The 15,149-nt window shown below is 38.9% G+C and overlaps 1 protein-coding gene across 9 annotated transcripts in view; it reads left to right on the forward strand.

The window, feature by feature from the left end:
• The window catches only part of C2CD5 (C2 calcium dependent domain containing 5), a 91,832-nt gene extending 82,028 nt beyond the window's left edge, over positions 1 to 9,804 (forward strand). For 2 of the 9 annotated variants that reach the window (XM_086404054.1, XM_086404046.1), the window contains 5 exons: positions 1,411 to 1,461; positions 2,358 to 2,459; positions 3,774 to 3,964; positions 7,637 to 7,783; positions 8,505 to 9,804. In XM_086404054.1, the coding sequence (XP_086260180.1) occupies positions 1,411 to 1,461; positions 2,358 to 2,459; positions 3,774 to 3,964; positions 7,637 to 7,783; positions 8,505 to 8,636 (623 nt within the window). In that variant the 3' untranslated portion in view covers positions 8,637 to 9,804. Of the gene's footprint in view, positions 1 to 1,410; positions 1,462 to 2,357; positions 2,460 to 3,773; positions 3,965 to 5,858; positions 6,000 to 7,636; positions 7,784 to 8,504 lie in introns of those variants that run through there. The other 7 variants (XM_086404047.1, XM_086404052.1, XM_086404048.1 and 4 more) reach the window with 5 other exon arrangements.
• Positions 9,805 to 15,149: the final 5,345 nt, after the last annotated feature.

Genomic DNA, 15,149 nt, shown 5'->3' on the forward strand with positions numbered 1-15,149 from the left:
TGGGAGTCCTGGAACTCTCCTGGGATATGTGAGCCTGGGGTGGGCCACTTACTTTCCCAGCTTCTGCATTGGATCAGCTGTTGCTAGAAATTGAGTGTCAGTTCTGTTTAGTCTTCCTGCTGTAGGTCCTGTCTCCTTCTGGGCTTCCAGTACCCCTCAGGATCCCGAATCAGGAGGACACTCCCTCGAGAACTTCATGATGGCCAGGGCACACCCAGTGTGATCCCCTCACAAGTCATTTTGTGAACTTCTCCTCATGATCCCTTTTATTGGACAGCTGTGTATCTCAAGAGGAATGTTGACCACTGTACTCTCTCCAGTATTAGCTCGTGGTCACTAGCCTTAGGGAAAAAGAGGTGGAGTGGGGATGGGAGATATGTCATTGTCCCCCAGTTGGCAGATACATTCTGTATACTTCTGATTTTTGAAAAGTACAACTTTTACAAATTTAAGAATATTACCCCCAAAATCACCATATGACACAGAGACAAAAATATTATATATTTACTTATTTACTTAGTTTATAATAATAATAAAAAATGGCTGACCCAAATTATTCTTAGTGTTTTTATGAGTTATTTCTGTCTTGGCAACACTATATATCTTCAGTTATGAGATTCTTAGAAACAAAAATTCAAATATGCTAGTGTGGGTAGAGCCTGAAAATTAGAAATAGATGATGACTTTTTTTTTTTTTAATGTAGTGCTGTTTGAATTGTACAGTTCCTTAAATATGTATGATAAAAATATAAACTTTCAGGAAGAATTCAAGATGTTGCTTTTGTGAGCGTACTAGAAAGGAGGTTATAGTTTGGGATTCCTAGTTATTTCTGTGAAAAGTAGTCACCTTTTAGTTCCATAAAGTCATGATAGTTTCAGAGGAAGCTGTTGAAAGTGAAAGCTTTGAATGAGGGGGTTGGTGGTGAGGTGGGTGGGGCGGGGCTAATGTATGGTGTGTGTTTATCTATGAGACACAGGTCATTGCTTTGTCTGTAGCTCTTAATCTTACTGGCTTTTCCCCCATAGACATTTACCTTCCCTCTTTCATTTCAGATTTTCTTCCCAGTACATCGACCCTTTTCTCTGTTCAGGTTTCCCACATCCTGCTTCCCTCCCGCTAACATTTGTTACTGTGTTGATATTTTCTAACATGTAGACTTTCTGGAACTTTCTTTGTGTTATAATAACAAGTAATCTTTCTTGGCATGGTGTTTATTAACCGAGCTAGTTTTCATATATCAATAGAAACTGCCATTTTAAACCTAAGTACTTCTATTTGGTTTGCTTTTATAATGAGGCCATAAAAATTTTCTCCTATTCATCTGGTTTTTAGAGAGTATTAACCAAGAGCAAAGAGATACTGGCTTGTATTTAGCATCCAAGCTAATGTTGTTCATATTGTCTTACTAGAACACCTGGAGAGTGCAAGTTCTAACTCAGGTATACCAGCTGCACAGAGAGGTGAGTTTGTCTAATGAAGCAAATAGTCACCAAAGGTGTGAAATTCTAGCGTGGTGGTGCATAAGCATACAGACATCGAAGAAGTGCTCTGGACAATGGGATAGACACCAAAATGTGGCTTTGTTGTAGTTAGATTGTGAAATTCAAGTAATATTTACGCCATCTAGCATTTTAGTAGTGTCCCAGTTTCTAAATATAAGACTTTAGCTTTTTAATATTATTTTTTAGCTCAACAGTAGTAAAAGATATCCTTTTGAAAAGGAGAACTTGTTGGGCTCACACTTGATCCTCACTCCATGTTAATAGAAGTTTTGTTGCCAAAATCAGATGTGGAAATAGAATATTGATAAAAATGACCCTTTGGCTTCCTTGTTACTACTGGTAGAAAGAAGATCGTTTGCAAAAAATAAGTTAACTAGTGATTTTTTTTCATGTATCCTTTAACATTTGATTCTCATTATTTATTTATTCATTTATTTTTTTGATTTCAGGGCAAAAACAGGGCAAGGAATTACTCACAAAGTTCTGATTGTAAATTAAAGTCCTAAGTATAAACAGCTAAAAACAGTGTAAAATAAAAACAAGGGAAAGGAAGTTAGTTAAAACGCAGCACGTGACCCTTTCCTTGATCTTGGTAGACCCGCTTCTGTTCCCGCTAAGAGACCACACAGCTCTGACATCACCAGAGATGCTCAGCCAACCGACAACTTGGCTTTGGACAAATCAGTGTCTAAAGCTTGATTCTTTACTATCTCTCTCAACCTGACTTGAAAAGGACCACCTTTCCCCCTAAGTTACAGTTAAATTACATCATCGAGAGGAGTGTTGTGATGAGTAAGAGACGTCATCCATATTTTTTCTTTGTTTTTTCTTTTGTTTTCTGTCTGTGTTTTCAGCAACGTCAGTTGATTACAGTTCCTTTGCAGACAGATGCAGCAGCTGGATAGAGCTCATTAAACTGAAAGCTCAGACCATAAGGCGCGGATCAATTAAGACAAGTAGGCGGATGTTTCTACCACGTTGTGATTTGAGAAGCATATCCGTGATTTCCCAGTGGTGAAGGCTGGCCCTGACTACTCAGTAATAACATTGCCAATCAATCATGTGTTGGAGTGTGAAAGCTGCAGACGCTAATGGTCATTTAGCAAAAGCTTTTGAAGGGCCTTTAGATGTTTAAATTGTAGCTGCAGGGTTGTGTTGTTAGTATTTTATTTTGGGAAGGTATTCTTAGACGTATATAAATAGATATTATGTCACATAGTGGAAGGAAATTAATGAGCTTTTATTGAAGAGACTCTTTCAGGGCCCAAGGTACTCGGTAGTATATGGCATCTGTCAGATTACTAAGAGTAATGTCTAGAGTGAGAGTAGAAGGTATCTCCAGAGAGAAAGTGGCCAACTCTTACCTCACTGCTAGACTCAGCATCAGGACTAAGACTTTTTTTTTTTTTTAATCTATACTCCATGTGTTTTGGTAGACTTTGAGGTAAATGTATTTGAGTGAAAGAGTTGACATTAAAGGGAAGGAACTGTATTTAGGGGGAAGCTCACAGGCTATGAAACCAACCAGGTCTGGTTTTGAATCCTAAAAGTGTCATTTTAATAGCTGTGTGACCTTGGCAAGTTATTTAAGTTTTGTGAGCCTCAGTTTCCTCATGTGTTAAATGGGGATGACAACACCTATGTCGCTGCGTTGCTGTGAAAATTACACACACACACGTGTGTGTGTGTCTGGTTCATGGTAGTTATTTGATAAGCAGTAGGTATTTGTTATTTTATGAACAATTAACTTTTAGACAGCCAAGGTCATTTGTTAAATTTTTTAAATGACAACTTTGATCGAGAAGGTTTGGAAAAGAAACCTGCTACAACTAGTTAAGATAAGGTTTATCTACAAGTTGACAATGAAGAAGTCGTCTGAAAAAGAGATGGAAAACACTGCACTGGGAAATGTAACAACTTTCACACTCTCGTAATAATTTGTTCCTACAGCAGATTTTTTAATGCTCTACCGCTTTTTCTTTGTCTTCACTTTATAACGATCATTGTGTGTGTAGCTACACCGCATCGACATTTTCTTTTGCAGGAATGCCATTTTTCTTCCCAAAGATTCCATTCCAGCATTTCCTCTTACGTTTTTCTTTCTCTCTCTATTTGTAACTGCATGCAGTGCATGATAATTTCTTTTCTTTCATGACATGGCTTAGCCTCACAGACAGCTGAATGTTGTCACCACTTATTTGGAAACACTAGGGAATCATTGAGTCACCAACATGTGATCTTGATGCTTTCTCTTCTCTTTCCAATTTTAGCAGTGACAGTTGAAAAAGCAAGTCCAATGGGTGAAGGAAACTTCCGGAATCGTTCTGCTCCCCCTTGTGCAAATTCCACCGTTGGGGTTGTTAAGATGACACCTCTTTCTTTCATTCCTGGAGCAAAAATAACAAAATATCTTGGGATAATTAACATGTTTTTCATTCGGGAAACCACTTCTCTACGTGAGGTAATTTTATAGTTGTTATTTCATTGTGTGTGTGAATTTTCTGTGGTTGAAAGTAGTAGTATCAAAACTAAACATGTTTCAAATTGTTTTTTTGCCAAAAGTAACACACACACACACACACACACACACTTTTTGCCATAACCTGTCTGGATTGGCTGTAGATTAGGCTCAGATGGTAAAAGTGTCTGCCAGCAATGCAGGAGACCCAGGTTCAATTCCTGGGTCAGGAAGATGCCCTGGAGAAGGAAATGGCTGCTGCTACTGCTAAGTCGCTTCAGTTGTGTCTGACTCTGTGCGAACCCATAGATAGCAGCCCCGCCAGGTTCCCCCGTCCCTGGGATTCTCCAGGCAAGAACACTGGAATGGGTTGCTATTTCCTTCTCCAATGCATGAAAGTAAAAAGTGAAAGTGAAGTCGCTCAGTTGTGTCCAACTCTTAGAGACCCCATGGACTGCAGCCTACCAGGCTCCTCCGTCCATGGGATTTTCCAGGCAAGAGTACTGGAGTGGGGTGCCATTGCCTTCTCCAAGGAAATGGCAACCCCACTCTAATATTCTTGCCTGGAAAATTCCATGGACAGAGGAGCCTGGTAGGCTATAGTCCACAGGGTCGCAAAAAGTTGGACGTGACTGAGCGACTTCATTTTCACTTTCAGTATTATCACAAGAGTTGTGTTGGGTTTAAATTCATTTGTTATTAGAAGTTACAGATCCTTATCAGATGGTAAATTAAAAAAAAATAAATGTATCCATGTTTGATAGAGGTTTAAAACAGCCCTGAAAGAATAGCTTAGTTTCTCAGTAGGTATTTGCCTGAGATGGATTTAAATGGCAATTTTTTAAGAGTTCACATTAAATAGTAGGGGACTGTATCCTGAATAGATGTCTTTGGAGGTTTTTTTATATCATTTAGTTCTGTCGTTTTCTCCTGACAAAGAAGGAGGCTGCTTGTTTTCTCCTCTAGCCATCAGTGTTATTTGTTCAAGTTCTACCTCACACTGGGTATCATTAAACTTTAATTTGTTTTTTAAGTAACAGCAGTTATAATCTCTTGCTTGATGAGGTCAGAATTAAGAATCAGAGTCAGCCTATTATATCTTGCATTACAGAAGAATTTAAACTCAGGAAAAGATTATATTTCTATTTGTCTTATGTTTCTTGAGCAGGGCTGCTAAACAAATTAATATAGTGAGTAGGGAAAATGTTTAATTATTTAAATCTGAAACCCAATAAACTCTTCAAAATTTACTTTAGCAGAAGTTTGTATTTTTTAAAAGCGTGTCAATTATAAACACAACTTAATTGTGTTTTTCCCCCCCTTGTTTCACCAGCAGTGTTTCTATGCCTTCTTGGAAATGACAGCCTGCTTACTAACTCAGGCTCACCCTCCTGCACCCAGCAGAGTGCCTGGTGCAGAGTAACCACAAGCCGTTTTTGTGTAAATGAGGGAGTGACTTCTGACAGATTAATTAATTAGATAGATGTTTCCTTTAAGAAAAATTATTTTTATAATCATATTCTAATTGTGTTGAGATGGAAAAGAAACTATCTCAAGATATTCTCAAAAACCTTTTAATATAGAATTAAAATAGGCAACACTTAAATCCATTGAGGTTTGACAAATTTGGGTTTGAGAAGCTGTCATAGATTGGTGAATTAACCTTTTCCAGTTGCACATGGATATTATACTGTTGAATGCGTAAAATTTTCTTTCCAAAGTGTCTTTTCAACTGCTGAAGCAACCATACCCCGAAATGTTGCTTCACAGATTTTCCTTCAACAGAGATTTATAATACCAGCTGTAATATAGTTAATAGTATAATATGTAGTATATGCATGCATGTGGGCTAATTTGCTTCAGTTGTGTCTGGCTGTTTGCAACCCCATGACTGTAGCCCACCAGGTGTCTCTGAACATGAGATTCTCAAGGAAAGAATACTGGACTGGGTTGCCATACTCTACAGGGGATCTTCCTGACCCAGGGATTAACCCACATCTCTTACGTCTCCTGCTTTGGCAGGTGGGTTCTTGACCACTAGTGCTACCTGAGAAGCCTGTGTATAGTGTAATATCTGAAATCTGTTCATTCCTTGTTGAGTTATTTGCTTTCAATTACATAATATTAGAATTTACCCCTCTGTAGTGTCTTTTACTCTAAGAATTTTTTGATTTTATATGTAAGAGGAAAACTGATGAAAGTAGAAGAAAAGACTGTCCTGGACTGTGATTGAGTCAGAGGGAGGCTGAAGCAACTCCTTTAATTCCTTAATGACAAACTTTATGTAGGATCCTGTAGCTTTTCAGAAAAATGTGACCTAGACAAATGCTTTTTCTAACAGTGTATTAAATTTTGCCCTTACCTTCCAATTTGAAGTTGGAAATTTCTTCCTAGACTGTAAAAAACCTTCAGTAAAATTTGTGGGAAATTTAGATTGTAAAGCGTTCTAAGCTATCAGCTAGCCTTTGGTTTCTGTCTTGTTTGGTTTTGAACACTGCAAAAGTTCCCCAAATTGTTGGATTTCCTTCCATGACAAATATGTATAGATCACTGGGTACATGCCCCTGTTGAAACAGGTGTTAGCGTATATAGTTGTGAGCATGGCAGATGCGGTCCCTGGCATGATGGAATTTAGTGGACAGTAAGTAAATCATCATCATGTGGTGAATAGATAGCTCTTAGTAATAGTAAGTCATATAAAGAAATACAACAAGGGCTCTCAGAGAATATTAACAGGAGAATGTAATTTAGGTCTGATAGGGTAGATTGCCAGAGAAGGCAATAGCACCCCACTCCAGTACTCTTGCCTGGAAAATCCCATGGATGGAGGAGGCTGGTAGGCTGCAGTCCATGGGGTCTCGAATCAGACACAACTGAGCGACTTCACTTTCACTTTTCACTTTCATGCACTGGAGAAGGAAATAGCAACCCACTCCAGTGTTCTTGCCTGGAGAATCCCAGGGACGGGGGAGCCTGGTGGGCTGCCGTCTATGGGGTCACACAGAGTCAGACACGATTGAAGCGACTTAGCAGCAACAGCAGCGGGGTAGATTGCTCTGAAGAAGTCACGTGTAAACCAGGACCTGAAGAATTGAGTATGAGTTACCCTGGTGGAAAATTGGGTATGGACCCTTCATGTACAATGACCCCGAGGCTGGAAAAGGTGTCAAACCTTCAAGAAACTGTAAAAGACAAGTGTGACTTGGAACATGGTTCATTTTCAAAGTGGGAGATATGGATAGCAGGGAAGTCTCATTGTTTATATTTACCATCAATTTATTTGAATGATGACGGGAACAGCTTCATGGAGGGAGGTGTTGACAGTGGAGGAACAGTTAGAACTCTTGCTCTGCCATCTGTCCACTAGCTCTGTGTTCCACCTTCATCATGGACACGTCACATGAGCTTCAGTTCCATCATCTCTAAAATCAAGATAGTAATCCCTGTTGGGATTATGACACACCTTAATAACTGAACACCAACAATAATCCCTGTTGTAGACGTGTTAGGTAAAGGTTTTTCATTCATGCAACAGGTCTGCATGGTGAAGGAAATTAAAAGGACCATCCATTATAGTAAGATCACTTAAACTGTTTTAATATATATTCTTTGATGTTTTATGTACATTCATTTACCCAGGTATATAGTTTGGTTTGCTTGTGCATTGTCCTTTAGGAAGGTGGAGTCAGTGGTTTTCTCCATGCTTTTATCGCTGAAGTGTTTGCAATGGTGCGTGCACACGTGGCTGCGCTGGGAGGGAATGCTGTCGTCTCCTACATAATGAAGCAGTGTGTCTTCATGGAGAATCCAAACAAAAACCAGGTGAGGTGGAGTTAAAAACCTCTGATGGGGAGACCCTACGAATTCACCCTATGGCCTTTTCACCTCCCACCCGCCTCCAAAAAAGAGAATTGTTCCTCAGAGCTCTTTGATTCCAGAGGCTTAAAACATGTTTTAGTAAATATTTTGGTAACTGTGGTCATACATAGGTCAGGTGTTGTTTTCACATCCCCAGTGACTAGTTAGTCTGAAATACCTCTGGAAGTTTTGCTCCTAAATTACTTTTCCCACCACCTTCTTAGGGGGGGTGTTTTTGGGATCCAGTGATGGCTAATGGAGGACAGTTAAAGATGCCCTCTGGTTTGAGCTGTGATGCTGTCCACTTCTGACTGCCCTGCTGGTAAAGAGTACATCCTGATGGGGCCACACTGTTAATTCTAATAAGTAATATAATTTTGTTAATGAGGATAGGGGAGTGTTACTTAGGTTAAATTTTAGAATAGATTTCTCTTATCAGCTTTGTTAACATAATAATTCACTTACAACTGTTAAACATAGTCCTTTAAAAAATTAAATAACTATATTAATGAATTTTTTTGTTTCCTTTCCTATGCATTGCCTTCTTAGCCTTTGCTCATTTTTTTCTTGAACTGTATGCCTGTTTCTGCTCTACAGAAACAGTAGAACATAAACACTGCCCCCAGCATAACAGGAGAGTATGAGCGTGTTACTGAAATGTAACTGAAATGTGTTATTCTTTTAGGCACAGTGTCTTATAAACGTCAGTGGTGATGCGGTGGTTTTTGTTCGTGAATCTGAATTAGAAGTGGTGTCTACTCCGCAGCCTGCTGCCAGTTGCCAGCCCTCATGTACTGGAGGAGAAGTCACAACCTGAAGTCAGTTAGAAAGAGCTCAACTAAATGACATTCATCAATTTCCTTTGTCATTCATTTATCGTACTAGACATAAAAAATGAACTTAATATGAGAGAATTAAGAAAGAATTGATCCCATATGAGAATGTTTGATTTGAATGGGATCGCTTGGAGGCATGAGAATTTTCGAATCTTGACGTTTTTTTTAACCAAGGCTAGACAGACAGGCCTTATGGAGGCTTGACTCCCCAGGAAGTTCAGATAAATTTCTCTGAGAACTGTAGCAAAGATGCAAGCTATTTATAATTTATGTTGATTTTAATAAAATCGTAATTTAAATTATCAGGAAATTAGGCTAGCTATCCTGGTGTAATTTATAAAAATTAAGCAAGAAATTAACAAATTGTTAATAAATAATCTGATTTGAGGAATGTATAGGGAAAATGGAGAAAAGTTTTCAGAAAACTGTGAGTTTATTAATGTGTTATTTTGATGAAGAATCTGGTAACAGCTGAAAGGGAAAAGTACTTTAGCCATCTTTGAAAAAGGAGTTAAGCTTCTGTGACTTGTATCTTAATTGCTGCAAAAGTAAAATCTGTTTATCAGAGCCAGTGTCCTTTTATCGGAAGCTTAATAATATCTCTAAGGAAGGAGGAAAAAATTACTATATAACTTCATTTTTACCCAAGTTTCAATTTGTGTTTAATTTTTCTGGAAGGGGCTTGGCTTCAACTGGGAAGAACAAGCCAATGAGTTTTGTTGAAGTAGTTAAAATATGATTGATCTAGTTGGAACATAAAATTATTTTCTAATAAAGTCATACTGAACTCTTACAAATAAACAGAATTTTAGTACTATCTTATTAGGGGTTTGGGGTGGTGAGGTAGACTGTATTTGGCATAGAATTTGGAAATGTAACTTGAATGTAAATATGCTGCAGAATGTTGAATGTATAGATAGAAATACTTTTTTTTTTTGTCAATGCCAAATACATATTACAGATGAACCTTTAAAAGTACATTCCTCCTTTGGACAATAAAATTTCTTTTTAAAACTCATGATTTTGCTCTTCCAGGATAACAACTGCCCTAAAGATTAGGAGTCGTTTCCTTGTTATCACAGGTGTCAATATTTTTCTGTATTTTGTTTATAATTTTATTTTTTAAATAAAAGATTTTATAAACTGGAATATTCCTAAATCTGTTTTTTTGCCCCTTTGTAGTATTGTCAGTGGTCAGAAATCACTTTCCATATGATCGTCTTCATTGCTTTAGTCAACAATCTTCTGTTGTATGTCTGTTCTTCATTTGGAGGGGAAATACACTTGTAATTGTGCCACTTTCGTTGTTGGTGGTAGGAAACCTGCACGGTTAAGTGAGAAAATGTGTGTAGCTTGGGATGAAGGTGGCTTCCCCAAGAGGATAATACTTAAGCTCATTCTGGAAAAACAGGTACTTGGAATTGACTGACTTGTTCATAGTTTTATCCATACATACAACAGCTATTTTGTGATTCCTGAGTATGTTTCTGAGTTCTTTCTTGGCAGGGGCTTAATAATGTAGCTCACTGGTTGAGTACCTGTTTTGTGTCATATCCTGTGCATGTTGTTGTTGTTCAATCACTAAGTCATGTTTAACTCTGCGACCCCATGGACTGCAGCATGCCTGGCTCCTGTCCTCCACTACATTCTGGAGTTTGCTCAAATTCATGTCAGCTGAGTCAGTGATGCTATCTGCTAGCTGTCTGATCCTCTGCTGTCCCCTTCTCTTTTTGCCTTCAATTTTCCCCAGCATCAGGGTCTTTTCCAATGAGTTAGCTCTTCCCGTCAGGTGGCCAAAGTATTGGAGCTTCAGCAACAGTCCTTCCAATGAATATTGAGGGTTGATTTCCTTTAGGTTTGTGCATGTACCTTATTACTAATGTTTAAAACATAATACTGGCTGTTTTTGTTTTACCTTTTGAGACCAAAATGTATTTCCATTTTGGTCTCAACATTTGGATACTTAACAGAGGCACAGACTGATTTCTAGAAAAGCTAGAGTTTCTATAACTACTCAGGTTTTCTGTCTGCTGACACAGGCCATTTGCTCAATGTGGGTCACATGTGAGGTAGTCAGCCCATGCCAGAAATGGCTCCTTCTGGAAAGGCTGATGTTACCTGATGCCGAAAGAGTTGCTGCTGTTCATTGTGTGTAAGCTGCCTCAGAAACATCATTTTAGACAAACGTACTGGGACTTAATCTTTTGGAAATATTGAGGCCAGTGACAGGACTTTAGCACACCTTGTAGTATCTCATTCTCTATTGGTACTCCAAAGCTTAAACGACACAAGTTATCCAATCCTTTGTTAGATTTGCTAAACTCACTATCCCATTTCCTCACTTCCCGTGTGTGTGTGTTTAGTCACTCAGTTATCTCCAACTCTTTGTGACCCCATGGACTGTACCCCACCAGGCGCCTTTGTCCATGGAATTTCCCAGGCAAGAATACTGGAGTGGGTTTCCATATTCTTTTCCAAGGGGATTTTCCCTACCCAGGAATTGAACCTGCATCTCCTATGTCTCCAGCGTTGTAGGAGGATTCTTCACCTGCTGAGCCATCCAGGAAGCCCTACTCTGCCATAAACCATCACCAGGTTTCCATCATCTGATCTACCCCTAAATTTGAACTTGCCAAGGATGCAAGTATTGGACTGCAGTATCAGGTAGCTAAGAAGCTTCATGCATACACAAACAGTTTTTCATAAATTGGATCAAGTACCTAATTTTTAAGTATATTGGTGTTTTTTTTTTTTTTTTTACCTTTTCACCTGGTTTTCTCTTCCCCCATCTTATCCCTCCCAATCCATGTTAATAACCTAGTATGTATTCTTACATATTAAAATATGCTAATTTATAATTTACATTCAATAAAATTTATCTATTTTAAATGTACGAGTCAAAGTTTGACAAATAGATTCAGTTGTGTAACCAAGATAACATTTCATCACCAAGGAGAATGCCTTGTGCCCCTTTGCAGTCAGTTAACTTACCCCCTCCATGTCAATACGATCTTGTGCTTGGTAACTTTCACTTAGTATGAGGCATCCCATTTGGACAACATTTTTGGCTATTATGAATAAAACTTTTATTTAAGTTCACACTTTCTCGTGAAACTTGTGTTTCTGTTCTATGAGGTCTTTCAAACAGTACTGTGAGAATCTGATCTAAGCTCTGGAACTCTTCTCCAGAAAAATAAGCACAGAGGTGAAATTTTGCACACTATTTCAGGTTTGTTGAAGCCCCATTGTTGAGCTCAAGTTAAATTTAGTACAGGCCCCAGGTGGTGCTAGGGGTGAAGAACAATGCAGGAGACATAAGGGGCGTGGGTTCCATCTCTGCATGTGGAAGATCCCCTGGAGGAGGGCATGGCAACCCACCCTAGTATTGCCTAAAGAACCCTATGGACAGAGAAGCCTGGTGGGCTACAGTCCATGGGGTCAGAGTCAGACATGACTGAAGCAACTTAGCACAGCACAGCATATGGAGGGGAATAAGGAACCAGGCTGAAGGAAACATTAGGAAGATTTGGGTAAATCCTATCCTAAAATGTTTGCCTCTTCTCCAGTAGAAAAGACATTTTTAAGATTAGACGTTTAAATATTTGAAAGATGTATATTTATGGTAGGCAGGATGATGTCCCCCCGGCCTCCCACCTCCCAGCAAAGATGTGCACAGCCTAACCTGCAGGGCCTGTGAACATATTACCTTACGTGACAAAAGGGACTTCACAGATAGTGTCAAAGCTAAAGACCTAGAGATGGGCGAATTATCTAAGTTTATCTGTGAAAGTCCTAGAACCTAATCTTTCTTCTTGAAATTCAGCAATGGCAGGTTGAGTTTACCTCTCAAAGAGGGATAGGAGACTAGGTCATAGAGATTCTTTTGAGAGGTGAACTCAACTGCCATTGCTGACTTTCAAGAAGAAAGAAGAGAGCTATAAACCAAGGAATGTGGGTGGCATCTCAATGCTGGGAATGGCCACCAGCTGACAGCTAGCCAGGAAACAGGGTTCTCAGTTCTACACCTGCAAGAACTGAATGTTGCCTCACCTCAAATGGAGGAGGAAATGGATTCTTTCCTTTGAGCCTGCAGAAAGGGGTTTTAGCCTAGGGAGACTCACATCAGACTTAATGACCTGTGGAACTGTAAGCTAAACTTGTATAAGTCACTAAGTTTGCAGTCATTTTTTAATAGTAGGAATAGTAAACTAATACAAGTTCTCATAAGTATAAACTGAAGAGATATAGTTCAAATATCAAATACAGTGCTCTTTATGAGTGACTAAGCACAATAACCTCAGATATGCAGATGACACCACCCTTATGGCAGAAAGTGAAGAGGAACTAAAAAGCCTCTTGATGAAAGTGGAGAGCAAAAAAGTTGGCTTAAAGCTCAACATTCAGAAAATGAAGATCATGGCATCCAGTCCCATCACTTCATGGAAAATAGATGGGGAAACAGTGGAAACAGTGTCAGACTTTATTTTTGAGGGCTCCAAAATCACTGCAGATGGTGACTGCAGCCATGAAATTAAAAGAGGCTTACTCCTTGGAAGGAAGGTTATGACCAACCTAGATAGCATATTCAAAAGCAGAGACATTACTTTGCCAACAAAGGTTCGTCTAGTCAAGGCTATGGTTTTTCCTGTGGTCATGTATGGCTGTGAGAGTTCGCCGGACCCCGGCAAGAGTTGGACTGTGAAGAAGGCTGAGCGCCGAAGAATTGATGCTTTTGAACTGTGGTGTTGGAGAAGACTCTTGAGAGTCCCTTGGACTGCAAGGAGATCCAACCAGTCCATTCTGAAGGAGATCAGCCCTGGAATTTCTTTGGAAGGAATGATGCTAAAGCTGAAACTCCAGTACTTTGGCCACCTCATGCGAAGAGTTGACTCCTTGGAAAAGACTCTGATGCTGGGAGGGATTGGGGGCAGGAGGAGAAGGGGACGACAGAGGATGAGATGGCTGGATGGCATCACTGACTCGATGGACGTGAATCTGAGTGAACTCTGGGAGTTGGTGATGGACAGGGAGGCCTGGTGTGCTGCGATTCATGGGGTCGCAAAGAGTCGGACATGACTGAGCGACTGAACTGAACTGAAGCACAGCACATAGTAATAACATCTAATACAAAATGCTTCACTAACTCAAGGTACGAGTATAGTTGTATCTCTTTTGTTTTCCAATTAATTTTTTAATACTCATTGACTAAGCAGAAATTCATGATCTCCAGTCTTTGAAGTTGCCTTCAATTCTAGGTCTCAGCCCCCAAAGCACTCAGCTCTCAGAACCTCTTTGGTTTGCACTTGCTTCTCATTGCCACATGGTGTCACTGTTGTAACGGGTTCCACATAGTAGAGCAGACGATGCTGGTTTTTCTGCAGTGAGGATGTCAAACTGGCCAAGATGCGCATGTATGTTTCCAGGATTCTTTAGCAAGTAATTTTCTTCATGCCTGCTCCATCTGAGGAAACCTGCCAAAATTCAGTTTATGGTGCTCAACTGTTTATTGAGTTCTGAGAGTTACAAATTCTAGATATCAGGGGGTTTTTTTTTGTTTTTTTTTTTTAATATGTACTTTGCACACATTTCCCCTCAGTTTGTGGCTTATTTTGCATTCTTTAAACATTATCTCTGAGGAATAGAAATTTTAAATTTCGGTGAGGTCTAATTCTTTTTTTTGTTGTTTTGTAATTTGTGTGGTGTTCTAAGAAATTTTTGCCTAATGAACCTCGAAAACATTTTCTAGAAATTTCAGTTTTTGCCTCTACATTTAAGTACATGATCATTTCAATTTACATTTGTATATGGTGTAAGGTAGGGGTCAAGGATTTATTCATTCATTCATTCCTTTGCTTGCATATGGATGTTGAATTGCTCCAGCAATGACAATGTTGACTAGCTCTGCTACACTGGATTGACAGGACCTCTTGGTTGAGAACTGATTTTTAGTATATACAAATATTGATTATTTACATTGGTATTGCATCCTGCATCCAGGATGTATTGATTCATTAGCTTTTTCTGTATTTCTTTGGAGTTTTTATGTGGAGAATCATTTTTATGACTGTACATGGGGACGGTTTTATTTATTCCTTTGAATCTAGTGTATATTTATTTTTCTTGTTCCTTACTTAATTGGCTTTATTAGTAATTATCTTAGTAAATTATTAAGTATAATGTAGAATGATAAGAGTGGATATTCTAACCTTGTTCCAGATCTCAGGGGGCGAAGAAGCATATTTTCAAAGAAGCAGCTTTTGGTTTCATTGATTTTTCTCTACTGTTTTCCCCTCTGTTTTCAGACTCTGTGTCTGCTTTTACCTTTATATTTCCTTCTTTATACTTGCTTTTGGTTTAATTTTCTCTTATTTTTCTAGTTTCTTAAGGCAGAAGCTTAGATCATGGATTTGAGGCCTCTTTTCTAATGTAAAATTGAATGTGACACATTTCTCTATATACACTCCTTGAAGAGGCTCCCCAAATTTTTATATTTT

The sequence above is a fragment of the Bos grunniens genome, chromosome 5, assembly GCF_055505025.1.
Source record: "Bos grunniens cultivar Pamir isolate PY7600 chromosome 5, Bosgru_T2T1.0, whole genome shotgun sequence".
In the NCBI taxonomy this organism is placed as follows: Eukaryota; Metazoa; Chordata; class Mammalia; order Artiodactyla; family Bovidae; genus Bos; species Bos grunniens.